Source organism: Epinephelus moara, chromosome 17, assembly GCF_006386435.1.
Source record: "Epinephelus moara isolate mb chromosome 17, YSFRI_EMoa_1.0, whole genome shotgun sequence".
Lineage (NCBI taxonomy): Eukaryota > Metazoa > Chordata > Actinopteri > Perciformes > Serranidae > Epinephelus > Epinephelus moara.
Window position 1 is genome coordinate 18,081,604 of NC_065522.1, and position 19,332 is coordinate 18,100,935.

At 41.5% G+C, this 19,332-nt stretch overlaps 2 protein-coding genes across 3 annotated transcripts in view; both read left to right on the top strand.

Annotated features, from left to right (window-relative positions):
• col4a6 (collagen, type IV, alpha 6) overlaps window positions 1-11,047 on the top strand; it is a 132,269-nt gene extending 121,222 nt beyond the window's left edge. For both annotated transcript variants that reach the window (XM_050067715.1, XM_050067716.1), the window contains 19 exons: window positions 1,159-1,329; window positions 1,414-1,557; window positions 1,699-1,821; window positions 2,026-2,207; window positions 2,297-2,360; window positions 2,486-2,560; window positions 2,840-2,947; window positions 3,065-3,172; window positions 3,289-3,360; window positions 3,978-4,097; window positions 4,192-4,308; window positions 4,977-5,138; window positions 5,262-5,360; window positions 5,578-5,730; window positions 6,016-6,132; window positions 6,488-6,679; window positions 7,083-7,254; window positions 7,388-7,502; window positions 7,627-11,047. In XM_050067715.1, the coding sequence (XP_049923672.1) occupies window positions 1,159-1,329; window positions 1,414-1,557; window positions 1,699-1,821; window positions 2,026-2,207; window positions 2,297-2,360; window positions 2,486-2,560; window positions 2,840-2,947; window positions 3,065-3,172; window positions 3,289-3,360; window positions 3,978-4,097; window positions 4,192-4,308; window positions 4,977-5,138; window positions 5,262-5,360; window positions 5,578-5,730; window positions 6,016-6,132; window positions 6,488-6,679; window positions 7,083-7,254; window positions 7,388-7,502; window positions 7,627-7,887 (2,555 nt within the window). In that variant the 3' untranslated portion in view covers window positions 7,888-11,047. The remainder of the gene's footprint in view (window positions 1-1,158; window positions 1,330-1,413; window positions 1,558-1,698; window positions 1,822-2,025; window positions 2,208-2,296; window positions 2,361-2,485; window positions 2,561-2,839; window positions 2,948-3,064; window positions 3,173-3,288; window positions 3,361-3,977; window positions 4,098-4,191; window positions 4,309-4,976; window positions 5,139-5,261; window positions 5,361-5,577; window positions 5,731-6,015; window positions 6,133-6,487; window positions 6,680-7,082; window positions 7,255-7,387; window positions 7,503-7,626) is intronic.
• A 1,503-nt stretch (window positions 11,048-12,550) lies between these two features.
• On the top strand, window positions 12,551-17,133 carry ankrd46b (ankyrin repeat domain 46b). Its single transcript, XM_050067719.1, has 4 exons — window positions 12,551-12,664; window positions 14,964-15,306; window positions 15,504-15,662; window positions 15,814-17,133. Exons 2-4 carry the CDS (start codon window positions 14,996-14,998, stop codon window positions 16,028-16,030), a joined length of 687 nt encoding a protein of 228 aa, XP_049923676.1. The 5' UTR covers window positions 12,551-12,664; window positions 14,964-14,995; the 3' UTR covers window positions 16,031-17,133.
• Window positions 17,134-19,332: the final 2,199 nt, after the last annotated feature.

Genomic DNA, 19,332 nt, shown 5'->3' on the forward strand with positions numbered 1-19,332 from the left:
GTGATATGCGTGGCATTTCTGTGCGACCCTGCATTCGCGAGTAATCCATCCAAGAGTAATGTGTGTGCAAAGCTGTATGAAAGCTTTGTTATACATAATTTTTGTCTAACTTTATCATTCTTTTTCGCTGTGAAAACATTGGACTACTGACAAGTGGTCTTGTCGGAAAGCTACAATTCCGCTGTTTCACGTGATATGCGTGGCTTCTCGCTATGACGCACGGTCGCGGAGAAAATCAATAGAGAAGAACAGGTGTGAATTTGGACACACTATGCGTCGTTCAGGCCCATAGGGTTAATGTCAAGTTGTCATTATAAGGACATCCCAAACAAATTCAATGTCAACTTGTCATGACAAAGACAACTTCTGGTAATGTCACTTTGATTAATGTCAACTTGTCATAATCAAGACAACCCAAACAATGTCAACTTGTCATTACAAAAACTGAATGACACTTAATGACAGCAGTCATAAATGTTTATGACATGTACATAATGTCCATGACAGGTTATCAGTTATGATAGTGTCATGTCACTCTTATGTAGATACTTTCAAGTAAAGTGTTAGCCAAACTTTAGACGGTTGAACCTTGCTAATTCAGTCTGGAATTGCACTTGAGGTTTTTTACCCATTTGAATGAAATAGCTCAGTATAATTACAGCTTTGATCTATTTTAAATCCGTGTATATGTCTCTGAAATGAGCCAATACATGCTTGTATCTGTAATAACAATCTAAGTGCAATTGCAGCCTAACCAAGGCAATGAAACAATGTAATGGAACATGTGTGTTTACATTGTTGCCTACTTTTTTGCCAAATTGTGTGCGTGTATTCAGAATATAAATGAATTAATAAATTAATTGCTATACTTACTAATAAACTATTCGTAGTATTTGTGTCAGAGGTAAGTTTATTTATTCTGAAATGAAAGGTAAGTTTATATTGCCTTATAGTGTTTTTTTTTTTCACCTAATAAGTTGTGTGTCTGAATAAGTAAAATCTATACTCACATTATGATATTTTTATATCAGTTCTGTTTTTTAGATCTGGATATAAAGATATTTCCACTTATAATGTAGATTATGACTTGTGTCTGGCTAAATATCTCACCGTCTTTCTTTCGCCCTGTTTTGCCATCCATCATCGTTCCACCACCAGGTTTCCCCGGTCGAAAAGGAGACAGAGGAGACCCAGGTTTCCCAGGACCTGCTGGAATGAAGGGAACTCCAGGACTGCCAGGCACCTCTGGATCACCAGGGCCCAGGGGACCCCCTGGACCCCCAGGACCAGGAACTGTAGAGGGAATTCCAGGAATACCAGGAAGGAAGGGTAGGCTGGAGCTCACAGTTGATTTTCTTACTTGTAACATCTCCTTACAGTGACAACATTTTGATTCTCTGTGTCTTCCCACAGGCGAGAGAGGTTTCCCAGGAGTGATGGGTTTCCCTGGACTACCAGGTCGTCCTGGAAGCTCAGGGTTTTCTGGAGGGAAAGGATCGCCTGGAGGGCCAGGAAGAGACGGACTACCCGGCGGTCCCGGATACCCCGGACAGAAAGGTAGAGCGCCCAGAACAGGAATTAGGATGATGACAACAGGGCTGCGATTACAGGATGGCAGTGTCACAACAGGCCAATTGAAGTGGAGTAGAGTGATCTACAGCCATAACTGCTAACATCCATGTGTGTCTACTCCTGTAGGTGAGAGAGGATATCCTGGCCCCCCCGGCTTGCCCGGTATCCCTTTCCGATCAGAGTTTGTGGAGAGAGGAGAACCTGGAACCCCTGGCAGTAGCGGCCTTCCTGGCTTCCCTGGACCCAGAGGTAACACGACTTCTTGACACGGACTGTAAATGTAAAACATGATATTGTGTTCAAGGAAGCCCGACAATAAACTAAAATGACTCATGATCAATTATTCCATCAGAGTATCACTTGTGTGATCAAATCTGTCATTTTCTGCCAAGCTGATGAGGATGTTTTCTCCATGTTGCACCTGTAACCCCTCAACTCTGTGCCTGCTTTCAGGTGACAAGGGTCTGCCAGGTACACCTGGTCGTCAGGGTCTGCCTGGACTTCCTGGTTTCGCTGAGCAGAGTAAAGGACAGCCGGGACAGCCTGGGTTCCCCGGGCAACCAGGAACTCCAGGCTTCCCCGGACCAAAGGGAGAAGCTGGCATCATGGGATTCCCTGGCATGTCTGGACCAAGGGTAAAGAAACACACACACACACCCCTACATACGCAAACATGCAGAGCAAGTTCAGCCAGTTAGACTCATGTTCTTACGGCTTTCTTTAGGGTGATGATGGTGCTCCTGGTTTACCTGGCAACCCTGGAGAGTTCGGTCGGCCTGGTGGCAAAGGTGAGTGTGAATATCAAATATCCTTCAGCTCATCTTCTATCAAATCTAGGCATTCAACCTCACATCTGTATTTGAATAGTTAAATACATATATCAGGTCTTCGTCTCACATGTTTTGTTCCTCAGGTGCACCCGGAGAGAGTTATGGTTATCCTGGAGCGCCAGGACCTAAAGGCCAGCCAGGAAACCCAGGCTTCCCAGGTAAGACCCATCATGGTTGGTTTTGATAAAACCAGTTGCCCCTTGTCTTAATATAATCAAGTGTTCTCTGGATATTCCAAAAGAAGCTTCTTTAAACTGCTTTTAACTTGAGAAAAGACTCCACAGTTCACCACTTACATATTCACATTGTTTTATTCTCACTTGGGCAGCTCCCACACTGTTAAAATGGGTTTGGCTTTTATTGCAACTTTTTGCCTGTGTTCAGCCTACAATGAAAAGTTAAAACTTTAACCTATTAAATTGATTGTCTCTCTTCAGGTGGACGTAGCAATGATGGCGCACCCGGTGAAAACGGTTTTCCAGGAAGTCCAGGTTACCCTGGAGCGAAGGGAGCTCCTGGTGAAGCAGGACGGCCTGGAATAATGGGTGAGAGAGACCACTACCATGACAAACATAACCAGCTGCTATATTTCTTTTGAGACACAAGACAGTCAGAGAAAACCACGTTCAGACAGTAACACATTTGCCTCTGCTCCTGTGCAGGCTCCCCTGGTTTCCCCGGGCCAAAGGGCCAGGCTGGCTACCCAGGAAGAAGAGGAGCAGATGGGCCTCCTGGTCTGCCTGCAGGTCCTGGAGGTCCTGGAGCCAAAGGTGAGAGAAATATTGCTAAAGCACGTTTATATTGTGTTTCCAAATGAGATGAGAGAGCACAGCAGGTAAAGATGTAAGCTGAGGCTGCGGACAAACACTCTGTTGTGTTTCTACAGGTGTGCCTGGACCCCCTGGTTTGGATGGACTTAATGGCCTAGGTGGACCTAAAGGCCTCCCTGGAACCCCAGGCAAGTACTTCAATAAACACACCAGAATTATGCTAGGAATTCCATGGGCCCCATTTCCACCAAGCAGTACGGTACAGTTCAGCTCCGTACCGTTTCCACTGTGAAAAGTTGTGGATGGTACCAATGGAACCATTCTGTACCGTCCCCATTTTTGGTCCCCCCTGTGTTGGGGTACCTAGCACACAGATCTGGCACTAAAAGGTGGAGCTGTGAACACTGCAGTCTGTTGATTGGTCAGTAGAGGACAGTCACTCTGCTCAGGGCTGAGCTGTGGCTGGTTTTGAGGCTCATGTAACCACTGTTCATACTGTGGAGAGTTTTACATATATTAGTACACTATAAAATAAAATGGACGATGAAAGAGGGGCAGACTGGAAACGCTAAATGGATCTAGAGTCTAGCTACCATGTCTGAAGGGTTACTTTTGGTTCCAAAGGGACCATACCGGAAGTGTTTGATGGAAACTTGGCTTATGTGGAGCATCAAATGACTTTTAAAGGAGTCTGAAGAGACTTAAACCAATTCAATTCAATTCAGATCACAGATCATAGTTTGCCTCAGAGGGCTTTACAATATATGATATAGATTAACAGCTGTTTTGTTGTATTTGAATCCAGGTGGGAGTGCAGGAGGTCGCCCAGGAGCTCCTGGTATTCCAGGGTTAAAGGGAGAGAGAGGCGTCTCCTACCCAGGAGGTCCAGGCTACCCTGGACCAAAGGGAGAGAGAGGAGATTCAGGTAAGTTAGACGTCAAAGAAATTTTAAAATGACGATTAAATAATGAATGAAATATTATTATATCAAACTAACTGTTTGTTTTTGTGGGTGTCAGGTGGTCCTGGACGCCCAGGGTTCCCTGGTCGGCCCGGACCTCCTGGTCCTACCGTGGGGTCGGATATCCCCGGACCTTTGGGAGACCCCGGCCTTCCTGGACTGGATGGAGAGTATGGTAAATATGTTTTCTCAATTATATTATCTCCCCTTTCCTATTACCTTTCCTTCCCTTTCCTTCCCTTTGTCTCCTTGCCCTCAATTTCCTTACTTTTCCTTTCTCTCTTCTCTCCACTTCTCTACTTTGCTTTCTATCCTTTCCTTCCATGTCCTTTCCTTCCCTTTGTCCCCTCTTCTCCCCTTCCCTTCCCTTCCCTTCCCTTCCCTTCCCTTCCCTTCCCTTCCCTTCCCTTCCCTTCCCTTCCCTTTCCTTCCCTTCCCTTCCCTTCCCTTTCCTTTGTCTCCTTTTTGTTTCTTTATTTCCCTTCTCTCCTTTCCTTTCCTTTACTTTCCTGTCCTTTCTTTTCCTTTCCTCTCCCCTCTTCTTTCCTGTTATGTTCTCTACTTTCCTTTTCTTTCTATCCTTTCCCTTCCCTTCCTTTGTCTTCTCTTTCCTTCCCTTTTTCTCCATTTTGTTCCTTCCCTTCCCTTCTCTCCTTCCCTTCTCTTCTCCCCTTTCCTTTCCTCTCCTTTGATTTCCTTTCTCTCGTTTCCTCTACTTTCATCTCTTCTCCTGTCCTCTCCTTTCTTTTTCTTCCCTTTCTCTCCTTTCCTCTCCTTTGGTTTCCTTTCCTCTCATCTCTTCTCCCCCTCTCTCCTAACCCTCTCCTCTCCTCTCTCCTCCAGGATTCCAAGGTCCTCCAGGTCCTCCCGGACCTCCTGGTCCAGGCACAGCCCAGGGAGACAGAGGTGACTCTGGGCTCCCAGGCTTCCCTGGCTCCCCTGGCAGGAAAGGAGACTCAGGCATCCCTGGAGGCCCCGGACTTCCAGGCAGCTCTGGTTTCAAAGGTGAAGTGGCGCTCCAAACAGTCTATAAGCAAAAATATAATAATACGAAGATATGAAACTAAAAATAATTGTGGTCCTTTGAGTTTCTAAAAAAATGTAAAACCTTGTATTTTTGCTTTTTAGGAGGACGAGGTGAGACTGGCTTCAGCGGAGGTCCTGGTCTCAAGGGCTTCCCCGGTGACCCTGGTTTCTATGGAAGCAAAGGACCAAAGGGATTTCGAGGTAGGAGGACTTTTATCTTCCCACAGGTAGAATTCCATAAGTGGGTTGTGATGGTACCAGAAAAGAATGAAAACTTTTCTCTCTCTCTCACCTCACCTCCTTCACCCGTTCTTCCACCAATATTCCCTCTTTTTCCCTCTCACACATTCACCCTGTATTTTTCCTCCACCCATCACCCGTCCTCCCTCCCTCTGTCTGTCCATCACCTCCTCTCCAGGGCGTACTGGTCGTAAGGGTCTCCCCGGAGTCACGCTGCCCATGGTGCCACGAGATTACGAGCGACCCTACGGAGAAATGGGTTATCCCGGTGCAGGCGGAGGCAACGGTGCCCCTGGAGAATCTGGTCAGCCTGGAATACCTGGACGTCCAGGTGAGTGGTGAATCAGTGCAGCTTTTTACAGATGATGTTTGCAGTGTTGAAGATGTTGTTGTTGAGAATGATCTCTTTCTTGTGTGGCTGTTCTCTGTTAATCACATTAGCTTTACCTCTAGGAAACAGCATGTTTTAGACAGCTGTTGTCACTATTTAAAGGAGAATATTTAGTGAAGTTAATCCAGTGTGCTTTACAGTGCAGAGAGACAGAAACGTAATAAAGTGGAATATAAAAATAAAAACAAATGGCTGTCTGACCCCTTGTTCACTCTCCTTCCGCAGGTCCTAAAGGTCGTCCTGGTTCTGTGGGCAAACTTGGCAGGACTGGATCTCCTGGTCTGCCAGGATCCATCGGTGATGGCGGACCCCCTGGTTTCCCTGGACCTACTGGAGAACAAGGTCAGTAGTCTGTCTCTCTTTGTGTCTCAGATCCTGAAGCAACTGATAACAAATATAACACTGCTTTACTCCAAAGTTGGTAGAAAACATTAAAATAACAGATTGTATTGTATTTGATGCCACAACTTATTTTGTCTGCAGTTCTTACAGTCTGTGACCATTCAAGCTGAGACGTTGAAATGCTGTTTATCACCATAAAAAAACATAAATGATAGCGCCGGCTAAAAAGCTCCTTTAACCCATACATGCCTCCACGCCAATCCCTGGACTATCACTGTATCAACATGAGAAACAAAACACTACCATCCCCACTGACAGCAGTTCCAACATCTGTCTAAATATCCTCTCATTTCAGGTCCCCCTGGTGCAGCTGGACGTCCCGGACCCCCTGGCGGTGTCGGCCGCAGTTACAGCATCGGATACACGCTGGTGAAGCACAGCCAGAACTCCCAGGTCCCCATGTGTCCTCAGGGCATGGCCAAGCTATGGGACGGATACAGTCTGCTGTACGTGGAGGGACAGGAGAAGGCACACAACCAGGACCTCGGTATGGAAACACTTTTACTCACCCAGCCAAAAACAAGATGGCAGTTGTTTCAGTCGTGGACCCAACTGCACATAAAATAGTTATAGTCCACTAGACTCTTGTGCGCTTTCATCAGCTTGCCGTTTAATGTTATGAGGTCTGGAGGGTACGTTATAACAAATGTGTCACCGGGGAAATCGGTCAAGTTTTGGAAAAATCACTTTCCTTTGTTTTGTATGGATCACATCCAACACGAGTTTCAGTTTTCTGACGATACCTGCTGTCTACAGGTTCATCCAACACTTATGTATTCACGTTTCTCTATTTCCAGTTCACGCAATAGAGTCATTTATCACTTCCTGCCCTCCATGCAAACAAGCTCTACCTGCTTTACCCCTCTTTCTCTCTTTCTTTGTGTCTGCAGGTCAGCCAGGGTCGTGCCTCCCCAGGTTCAGCACCATCCCCTTCCTGTACTGCTCCCCCAACGAGGTCTGCTACTACGCCAGCCGCAACGACAAATCCTACTGGCTCTCCACGACCGCACCCATACCCATGATGCCTGTGGCCGAGGAGCAGATTCGACCTTACATCAGCAGGTGCTGCACACTGCTTTGACTCTGTGTTACTGTGACTGTTAAATCAAACTGCACCCTTTACATCACAAACGTACCATACATGTGCACCCTAACCCTTTTTATTTATTTATCTCCTCTTGTACAAACACTCCAGGTGTTCTGTGTGTGAGGCTCCGTCTCAGGCTGTGGCCGTCCACAGTCAGGACATGACCATCCCCACCTGTCCTCCCGGCTGGAGGAGTCTCTGGATAGGATACTCCTTCCTCATGGTAAACTATTTATAACCATTTCTTTATAATAAGGCGTACAAATAAAATCAATCATCATCCTCTCCTGCAGCAGCAACAGCAGTTTGTGTCAGATAGCTATTGAATCAGCTTCTCTCCTGTGCAGCACACAGCAGCCGGCGCCGAGGGCGGCGGTCAGTCCCTGGTGTCTCCTGGCTCCTGTCTGGAGGATTTCCGCGCAACGCCGTTCATCGAGTGCAATGGAGCCAAGGGCACTTGCCACTACTTTGCCAACAAGTACAGCTTCTGGCTCACCACGGTGGAGCCCAGCCAGGAGTTTGTCTATTCGCCATCACAGGAGACCCTGAAGGGAGGCCAGGAGCGCTCCAAAGTCAGCCGCTGCCAAGTCTGCAGCAAGCTCTTGTAGTAGGAGGAGGAGCGGAGGGATGGAGGTGATATATCAACACCTCAAAGGAAAAAAAAAGAGAGAGGTGTTGATGATGGAGGATGAGATGATTTATACAGAAATCTATAAAAGAACACGTGACTGACTGTACATGAGCCCCTCTCCTGAATCCAGTCGAACAACATCGACTCCGTTTTTAGAGTTTTTGATCCCTTTTAGGAATGAATGGCTTATTATATAAAAAAAGAAGAGTTGGAGGGAGGAAACAGAAAGAGAAGGGCTTCAGTGTGATGGCTCTTCTCTAGATTATCACTGACAATGGTGCTATTGTTTATGTTCTTTGTGTTTTATTTTTTTGTGTCTGTTTTCTCGTTACGGTTTTGGCGAGAATCGTTCTCGGCTACCTCGGAGAGTGCCACCCCTTTGGATAGCACTGCACCGCTTACACATCAGGGCGGGACGTCTGCTCCAGGTGCATCGGTTCAGACTGTTTGGCAGTCTGTTGTATCTTAACTTTAGTGAGCTGATGTAACTGAAGCAGAGTCACCTGATCACGGTTCAGACACACATTTTTAGTGAAATGGCCGCCATCGATTTTCGCCTCTTTTGTATTATCTGCCGGCTACAACCACTTCAACTACAGTGATGTTACAGATTGTGTTACGTTAAAGCTGCACCAGCTCAAAACTTACTGGTGGTTTTGCACGAATGACTTCATTGGTCATCACTCATTTCAGAACAGTATGGAAATCAAATTGTTGAGATTTGAGACTTGTTAGTGCGCCGTGTTGTTCAGTGTTTCCCCCACGTTAGCTGCTTTAGCCCTTATGCTAACAAAACTAAGCACTCATTCCACCACCTACTGCCGCACCAAATTCTGCTCTCAAATTTACCACTTAGAAGTTTCTTTAGATTTTAAACATGTAGCCCACTCTTCAGAATATTTATCAATTAGTTTTCGCAATCCATATGAACCACTCTCCACATCAGCTTGAATTTGATCCATGTTAGCGATTCTGACCCCGTTATCTTAACCTCACCTGTTCAGCTGACTTTGGCAGTTTACATAACGGACACTCGACCTTCCTTCTGTTATTACAGACATGTGAACTCATTACAGACACTTGAGTCGTTCATGGACTCATAGTGATGCACCGCTGCAGTTCATGTAGTGCGCATTTCTTTTGGGCTGTCGGGGTTCCCACTGCCAGGCCTTTACATTTAAAGGGGGAACACTGTTGTTTTTAGGAAGTTGCAGTATTGTAGTTGTATGTTTCTTGGAAAATTACATCTTTGTGCAGTTAAGGAAATGTATTTAAAAGCATCTGAGACATTAAAGTCACCAACTTTTCTGAAGATAATGTACAGTATTTTCATCATGGTTGTGTGTGCAACATCAGATGCACAAAACACACACAAAACAGAATAAAATGTATTTCAAAAACAGGAGAAAAGTAGCAAAATGTTAAAAAAAAACTGAGGAAAAGTGAGAGAAAAGGGCAAAAATTGATAAATACAAAAGCAAATTGCTGCCGGTACACAACATTTTAAATCAGATTCTGGACCAACAGCAACTTTTTAAGGCAAAAAAAACAACAACAGATTTCTCAGTCCTTTTTTTAATTTACATTTTTGCTCATGTGAGTGGATTTTCTAACAAAGCAAGCAACATTTTCAGGTGTAAACTATCAGATTTCAGATACGGCTGCTTCTAACCGACAATTAAGCCACTTTTTATTATTTTAAGCAAGTCATGATTCTTCACAACTTGATTTTCATAGCTTACAGAAATCATTTCAAACCCACGATAGCCTTGACATCATCAAATCTTCCTAAACGTGTTAAGTATGATGAAAGCGAAATCTCCAGTTTGTAGTTATCGTGCAAAACGACCAGTGCAGTCCTTTAACTTTCAGCATTTGTCACATTTCATACGCCTGTGATCTCTGTATGTGTCACAGTACGACTCTATGGTGCTACAAAATACCCTGACAGTTGACTTGAACTCGGCAACACTTACGAACCTGCACATATGAACCTGCATGCAATAAAAAAGGAAGAAAGAGTTTCTGAAACAAAACCTCTTCACCAGCTGACTGTAACGAACGACTTGAATGAGGCCACCCATTCATATGTATTGCACTGATATGAGCTCACATGGGTTAGAACAAGAAACAAGTCAGAACATATTTCCTCTCCACCTTCACAGGCTTTCATCTTTACATTGTGACCAAACTAGTGTTTTTTAAATCACCCTTTACTCACTAAATTAGCAACAGAAAACCAAACACACACACACACACACACACACTCTCTGATTGTTAATTATTGCTGTACATAGTGCTTCCTGTATTTCCCACCAAAGTATGTCGGAGCAAAAGTCTATAAAGCTATTAGCTCTTTATTTTATTTTTATTTTTTTCCAGTCCTTGTGTGTTTTCTCTGTTCCTGGATAAGAAAGAGGAAGAATTTACTCATCTTCTGTCTATAACTGTAGATTTTGGAGCCAGATTTATGACAGAACGTCTCATTTTTTTTACATTAACTTTGGTTTGCGATGTAAATTTAAAGTCTTAATTAATCAAACTGGTTAATATCAGACTCTTGTGACCTTATCCTCGGACAGTGGAAGCTGCTTGGTGACTTGTAACCACTATGACCACTGTGTCTAGCACATAGCTCTGTCTCTCTGCTGGTAGCCCTGATTTTATTACTATGTCGCATTTTACTTCCTTTTTTGTTTTATTTTATTTTATTTTTCTCTTTTTTGTTTTGTCAGCCTTTGTGGTTTTGTAATCTAGATTGTAATTATTTTACGTAAATCATGATACTATCCCCTGGTTTTATTTACTGAGATGGGAGGGAATGGGATGATAATGATGTGTACATTAAATATTATGGAGAAAAAAAAATGCCTTTCGGATTATGTTTTTATATGGAGAATATATTCACCTCTGATGATATAACAGACGCAGCAACTGTCTTTATTGTCTGTTCGGTTGTTATCCCGTTTTCAAAGCAAGGAGTTGAACTGTTTTATGCCTGGAGTGACAGAAAAGAAATGCAGTTTTCCTCAAAGAGGATCTATAACAAAAAAAAAAAAAATGGTAATAACATGTCTGTTACTGTAATGTTTATTTCTGTGCTCACACACTTTGAAATAAAGTCTCTAAACTAAGAATCTCTGATGCTGAATAATTATTCGTAAAGCAATGATGTGTTTCAGTATTTTTATGAAAGCAGGTGTTTTTTTTTTCATATTTGATAAAATAGAATTTAAAATTTGATAAAATAATTAAACATTGACGCAGGATAAAACTTAATGTAGAAAGAAAATTTAAATAATAGTGTTGGAAAGTCAATAAGTACTTATGTACAATTTTGAGGTACTTGTACCCCTCTTGAGTATTTCTATTTTATGTTACCCTCTGCTTTTACTCTATTAATTGTTAATCAAATAATAAATTATGATATATTATTAAAGGTTAAGCCAACCAGGGGTATATAAAGTAATCTAAATTATCTAAATTATATTTTTACTTTTGGTACTTTAAGGATATTTTGATGCTGATGTTTTTGTACTTTTATTTAGCTAGAGTTTGAATGCAGGACTTTTGCCCGTAAGGGACTGTTCATTATGAGATGGGACAGGGTGGTGCAAAACAGGGATGTCACTTTAAATATTTTTTTAAGCACTGGGGAGGGAGTTACGTTATTTGATTTGCTTAGGGAAGTTACATTTTACTTTAAATGGCTGTATTTTGTATTTTTGTTTTTTAAATACTCTCAGAACCCCAAAACCCATAAGTGCGGTTTAAAGGCATGCTTGCTTCAACCCTTCGTGGTCAAGGGTATAATTGACCGTTTTTGACTACTTTTTGATTGTACCTTTAAATTTCACCTTTCAGCACAACCTCAGCTGTGTGACTTTACAGTTATTTTTTCATTTTGACATACTGTATTAACACATTGGACCTAAAGTCACACTAAAAATACCACCAATAGGAAAAGGGGCGTCATTTTTTTTTTTGCTTGCAAGCACTTTCGTTAGAATAGCCCATTTTTACTGTTTGTTCCTGCACCAATATATTCAGGAAAAAGCATGGCGTAAATTATATATCATAAGTCTGGTTTTACTTGGCCTATCAACACAATTTGAAACTGGTATATAGTTTCAAATTCGCACTTCCGACACAACGAGGCTGCATCTTGCTGCTACGTCATCTTAAATCGGTCATGTGATTTGGACACACCAGAGGGTTAAAAGTCTTCATATGACACCATTTATCATAGCAAGAAACTGTCAAATATGGTTATTTTTGGTGAAAGGAGGGTCATGCATTTTCCCCTAGTCACTCAGGGAGGCTCAAGGAAACATATTTCTAGCTCTGGAAAGGAACATGATATCAGCCATTCCCCTGCTCTGATAAATTAAGTACAGTCCCTAACAGATTATTTTCATTGCCACTTTCATTTATGTAAAAGATGTGAAAACTTCTTCCACCACTGCAAAATACAACGAGATATGAATCAAATGTCATAAAAATAGTCAAGTAGATTTATTCAATAGTTTTTTAAATCATTAAAATTAAATTAATACATTAAATTATTACAGAACAATGGGAATAGGTGCAGCTAGTAACCGCTATGACACCTCCCTGACAGTAGGTGGCGACAGAAGCAACACTGTCAGCACTACAACAGAAGAAGCCTAGCATCACAACAACACAGCTACCAACGCTAGCTCGTAGGAAAGCGAACTGTATTTTTTTTCTGCTAATTTGGAACATATTAACAGGTGAGTAACACAGTTTACAGCCGAAAGAGCATCTAAATTACATGTTAAGGTCATGTGAATGTCGCTACAGTCGTTAAATCACATATTAGTGTGTGTCAGCGGTGTGTAAAGGTTAGCTTGCAGGCTAACATTAGCCCCGCTAGCTTCTTGTGCTGTCATAATCTAACGTTTAATTCTGGTTCAAACTGCGAAGTCGCTGCATGCAAACAGTCTGGTGTGTCATAAAGATAAATGCGTAGCTACAATTTGATGTTGCTGCCATCTTTATCACTGCAACATGGGCTGGGTAATGCCACAGTTGGCTAGATATTATACTGCAACCTGTTATTTTACAACACAATCATACAACATTACACTAACGTTGGCTCAAAGTGATTTCTTGTGTCTTCTCCTGAACATTAAGGGCATTTTGGTGTGTGGTATGCAGGGTTTATACGTTTGCAGGTAATGTGTGCTGATGCTTATGTCTACACAATGATTTAAAGGGTTGTAGAGATCATTTGCAGTTTAAGAAGAAAGAAATAAGAAAGAATAATTAGACGATATGAAGTTGACATGTAGAAGCTGTCCCCTTGTTGAAGGTAACATTGTGTATGGCTATGAATTAGATATTGTAAGTATTGGTTGGTAACTGTAACTGACAGACCATCTATGTCTTCTAATAACTTATGTTTTGAGAGAGGGGCAGGTAAAGTGAGACTGTTTTCTTTTTTGTGCATAGACATGAGTGGAAAATGATTAAACTAAATTAATGTGTGTTCAGGTGAAAAGGTGTACTGGTAACCAATGTACAGTAGGGCTGCCAGGATTAGTCGACTAATCGATGACTAATGGACTATTAAAATAATCGGTAACTATTTTAGTAGTCGACTAGTCGGTTTGAGTCATTTTTCATAGAAAAGTACTATAAAAGTACCCCAAAATACTCTTACTGCAGCTTCTTACGTTCAAATATTGGCAGCTTTACACACTCTCCTATGACGGTGAAGTAAAACCCTTTGACGTGAGTACGAAACAAGACATTAGATGACATAATTTTGGAGTTTGGGAGAGACAGACCAACAATTTTCAACAATTCAACACATTTTTCGATAAAATTAGATTAGTCAACAATGAAAATAATCATTAGTTGCAGCCCTGATGTACAGAAGTACTACAAGTGAAGGCCTACAGCATTTTATTTCCATTTACAAGCTAATTAATGGCAGTAAAATGCACATATACATGTTACATTTTAAATGTTGAATAATAGCTTCCCAGTGCAGAAAGGGTGACTTATGTGTGGTACACATTTCTATGTAAAAAAAAAAAAAAATGCCAACATGTGTTATAACCAGAGTCTTGATTTGTCATCTTAAAAGTATTCTTAAACCACAATTTTAAGAATACTTTTTCACACTTAATTTGAGAGGTACACATTGGTTTGTCATAACACTTTAATCACCAAACTAACATTATATAAAATCCCCCTAGAGTAAATTACTCAAACTTTGCCATTAAGGAAAGGTCAAAGGTCAGGATTCATCCAAACAACAGCAGACCGAAATGAGATCTTTATCCTCGAATAGATGGAGCCCACACGCCTGGGCCAGACTGAACCTGCATCTCTTTCCTAAATGAGACTGTTGAGCCTCACGGAGACTGAAACTAATGTTGTGCTCAAAAGGCTCTTGCTCTCTTGTGAAATCAACTTTATGACTGTTTGTTTATTATATGTTTATGACCAGGAAGCTGCTCTCAAGGTGTAGTTTACAGCACAGTTTATGACGAAGAACAAATGCATTGTGGGCAACTGTTGGAAAGTGTAACAGGCTACACTGAATATAATGTATGCTCACATTTATGACACAGGAACAAGGGAATATTGAAGTGGCTGTAATTTATATTTTCATAATACTGGAGCAGATGATGTGAACATAGTGTGACATTGTGTCAAAGGTGTTGCTCATAGTGATGAACCTACAGAGAATGATCACCTTACACTGCAGCTCTCCTGCTTTATTGAGCTTTATGGTGTTGTTCAGCTGTCCGGCTGTTTTGGTTCACTCTCGCTGCTTTTATTGTAATGAAATTCCAGTAACTATCACATGTGGGTGTCCACATACATTTGGCCATGTACTGTGTATCCAACATTCTGCGATTAACAGCACCTATTACTAGAACTACTTAGATGTATTGCCCAGTATCCCTAAAAGCCTGTGAATGCACTCTCTATGGTTAAACTTTACTGACAAACCCATGAGATTATTATCACTAATAAAACATATGTCGTGTTTTTCCTCTCTGATCCTCATTGCAGGTACGCTGGAATTTTCTGATACCCACTCGGACATGTCCTATGTCTTCATCAACGACTCGTCGCAGACCAACGTGCCTCTGCTGCAGGCCTGCATCGATGGAGACCTGCCGTTCGCCAAGAGGCTCCTGGAGACCGGATGCGACCCCAACATCCGTGACAACCGGGGCCGCACTGGCCTGCACCTAGCCGCCGCCCGGGGGAATGTGGACATATGCCGCCTCCTACATAAGTTTGGGGCCGATCTGTTGGCGACTGATTATCAAGGAAACACGGCGCTGCATCTGTGCGGTCATGTGGATACAATACAGTTCCTGGTTTCCAACGGGCTGAAGATAGATATCTGGTAAGAATACAATTTTATAATATTTTTATTTTAAATATTTTACTTATCATATTGTTACGCATAGTTTTATTGAAGTGCAACACACTTTTATGTTAATTAAAAATAAATTAAAATACACATTAATAAAAAGGTAGGTGAAATTACAGTTTTGATCTGGTTTCCCTTGTATTTCCTCTGTCGGTTGTCCTGCTTGATAGTAACCACAACGGCTCCACCCCTCTGGTGCTGGCGAAGAGACGCGGCGTCAACAAGGACGCTATTCGTCTGCTGGAGGGACTGGAAGAGCAGGAGGTGAAGGGCTTCAACAGAGGACCCCACTCCAAGCTGGAGACCATGCAGATGGCCGATAGTGAGAGGTAAACACATGTGGGGAATGTGGGGATGATTCAGTGATTGAGACTACGTCACAGCACTGAGCTGAACTCTTGGGACACATTCAGCCTACATATATGAGGCAAAAGAAGTGAAGATCTTATGTGTAACTGTGATTTCCTCTGTGTGTCGCAGTGCGATGGAGAGCCACTCCTTACTCAACCCCAACCTGCAGAGCAGCGAGGGCGTCCTGTCCAGCTTCAGGACCACCTGGCAGGAGTTTGTGGAGGATCTGGGCTTCTGGAGGGTGCTGCTGCTGCTGGTGGTCATCGCCCTACTCTCCCTGGGCATCGCCTACTACGTCAGCGGGGTGCTGCCGTTCTCCACCAGCCAGCTGGAGCTAGTGCACTGAGGGAGGTGTGGGATGAGGTGAGGTAAAGAAGAAGCATGAGGTAGAGAGGTAGCAAAATAAACAAGTGAAGTTCTGCTTTCGGCTGTGTTCATACCAGAACAGAAATCCAGATTTTTGTTTATCCTCAGCCCAGATCTTGTGTTTTTCTCCGTTATATAAACAGAGAAACATCATAATGTATTGTTAGTATAAAAAAGTATTTCTAAAAAGCAGTGATTCAAAGAACAAAACTCGCTCGATTGAAAACTTGAACAAACTTGCAAGCTTGTGTGTGGTGATTAACAGAAGGGCCCAGGAAGTGTGTCACGTGTCGGTCCTGTTTAATTATTGTGTAACATATCCCCTTTAAAATGAGTTCACAGTTAAAGCTGCTTTTGAAAAAGTGTGAGAGTGAGACAACATGATGCTCTTGTTTTGTTTTAACGCAGTTATACAAAGACATTTCCTCGTATAACGCCTCTTCATTTCATTCATACTGTATGTTCTGTTACAAGCTGTATATTGCCAATGTTTTGTACCTTTTATTTTCGTATTTGTTTGATCTTTCAGTTGTGTTATTTATCATATATCTGAATCTGCATTAATTTTCCTGCATACTGTACGTTTTGTTAATACACTGCACCCTTGCTGTCTGTACCCTTCCTTTTTTTGAACTGTCATTGAATCAGTATCTACTCCGACTGGACGCAGTTAAGTTGTGATGACTGAAAGTTGATCCCTCATGTCGTGTCGTCTGCTCATGTACAGATTAGAGAAGCACCTTGACTGTGTGCCTTTGTGAGAGAAAGCTTCACGTTTCATGACCGCTCATTCAGACATTCCTGCCAAAAGCATGTGGCTTTATTGCATTAAATCTACCCTGTTGTTGTAAACACCATATATAGGCACAACGCTCATAAACTGTAGGATTATGGCGGCAGATTAACGGTCATTACTTTTGTTTCTTTTTTTGTTGTATATTCATTTTATCTTAATGTCCTTGTAAACCAAGTTGATTTTATTTGTTGTAGGTTTTCCACCTGTTGATTTTCTATGTACAAGTAAATCCTAATTTAATGTGGAAAGAGAATAAAATCATGTGTATGTATGATTCTAATCAACAAGGCGACTGCCCGTGTTGTTTGATTTCTGAATTCTCTGCTGAGCGGTGCATTCATTCACAAGGTATTGTGGTTACAGAGGTTGAAGTGAACACGGGGAACTGAAAATCACAGTTTAGAAATATGTATAAAACATAATGTGTCTTTAATCCACCAAGAATGCTTCTGCTTCTTGTACATGGTTGTATTTTTTCCAGCATGTTATCTTGATGTGAGGTGGTAAAACAGCCATTTTTATTTGACCCTTCCTTGATACGTAACATTCTGCCTTCTGAAAATGGTGTTTTCACTCCAAAATGCAACATTATAACCCTTTAATCTTTTATTTGATTAATCCAGAGTGTCTGCAGGTCATTTAAAATGAGTTAAGCTGTTGTGTGTGAAAGTCCACGCTTCTGATGTTACAAGTCTTTAAACCTACCACTGAACATAATACTTTTTACATCATGTTTGTGCTGCCTGTTGGCAAAAATGTAGTTTAACCTAACTCACTCTAATAACCACATTCCTACATAAACCTAGTTACTTGTTTTTATACTGACCTGCAATGCTTGAACAAAAAAAAGAGGATTTGTCTAAAAATATGTCTTAATTATTTTAAAAAAGCATTACATTTAAGATACCTGTAGAGACCCTGTAATCAGAAACAGGTCTTCAGATATTACAGCTTATAAAAGTAAAAAAAAAAAATACGTAAGAATGGCAGGGTATATGGGTCAAAAACATTTTTTAAGGCAACCATATGCAGTAAAGGTTAATAAATCAGGCTCAGAACCAATGATAACACATCCAATCGACCATTTAAAAGCAACTAAAAACAACCATACAGTTCCTGGAAAAATATGACGTATGTAAAGGAACAGTGGCCTTGCATAGTATTACAGTTTTTCTTGATATCTGGACATGTTAAATGAAGGTTGGATTCACTTGATCTTCATCATCACCTTAGTGCAGCAGAAGTCTTCTTGTGCAAATGTGTTAACACTTTTACATTGGTTTCACACCCTTTTTTAAACATAGATCTCATAGAAAGACCCCAAAACTCTATTGGAATAACTGTATAACAAGAGGAAAACACCTTTTCACAGCTGTTGGACATTACTTGCATAATTATGACTCTAGTCCAGCTGTGTGAAACTCTTGCACAACTCTTCAGTCAGCAATCAGTCCTCATCTATCTATAAAATAAGACACCTCTGTGTCAAAAGCATGTAAAAATGAATAATGAAGGATATCAAATGAATGTTGAAAACATACTTAGAAAATGCCTCTGTCTCGGTTTCTCAGTATTTCAAAAGGGCATCTCAAAAAAGTGTAAACCACCGGTCTCAACAGGGGGTCCATGACCCATAGGTGGTACTCTGAGTTACTGCAGGAGCGCCAAATTATTTTATAGTTTATAGTTTTTATAGTTGTCTGAAAATGCACATTTATATTTATCTCCCTTTCATAAAAAAACAGCCCATTTCATTTACAGTACACAACATTAATGACAGGCTACGTGTTGCTCATGAATCCTCCTGCAACCATTAATTTCCTCATAGATCACGCTCTGCCTTTTATTTACTCCTTCACTTAATGAGGTTATGTTTTTAAGTTTATATCTATGATTATGTATTAATACATCCTTGTTAAGTGTGCCTTTAATATATTCCATTGCAGTTAACTGAATTCACTGTCTTCAACTGTAATTGTGTTTTTGGTAACACATGAAATGTCGTGACAATAAAGCTTGAATTGAATAATGTGAGGGTAAGCCAATCAGAGGCAGAGTAAGGCAGAGAAGGGCGGGACATACTGTCAACATCCGGGAGTGTATTTACATTAGTGACACGGATGTCCACTCGGTGTCGCTGTAATACCGCATTTTAACCTATGATTTTAACCCAGAGGCTGACTTTGTTCAACACTTTACATAAACACTTCATGACATATCCATGTAAGGTTTTTGCTAATTAACTCTGAGAGTAATTATAAGCTGTGTAAAGACGAAGGCCGAGTAAACGGAAGTGAATGCTAATTAGCTTCTCAATTAGCTTAACAGGTGAGTCAGTCAAAATGGCGGCCCTCCCGAAGGCAAACACCACTGACAGCTTTAAAATCGAGACCTACAGTTACATCAACTAGCTAAGTCTACATTTGCACTCCAGAAATGAAAACATTTGTCCACATTGTGTGTGGGTATGTTCCAAGTGAAATGCA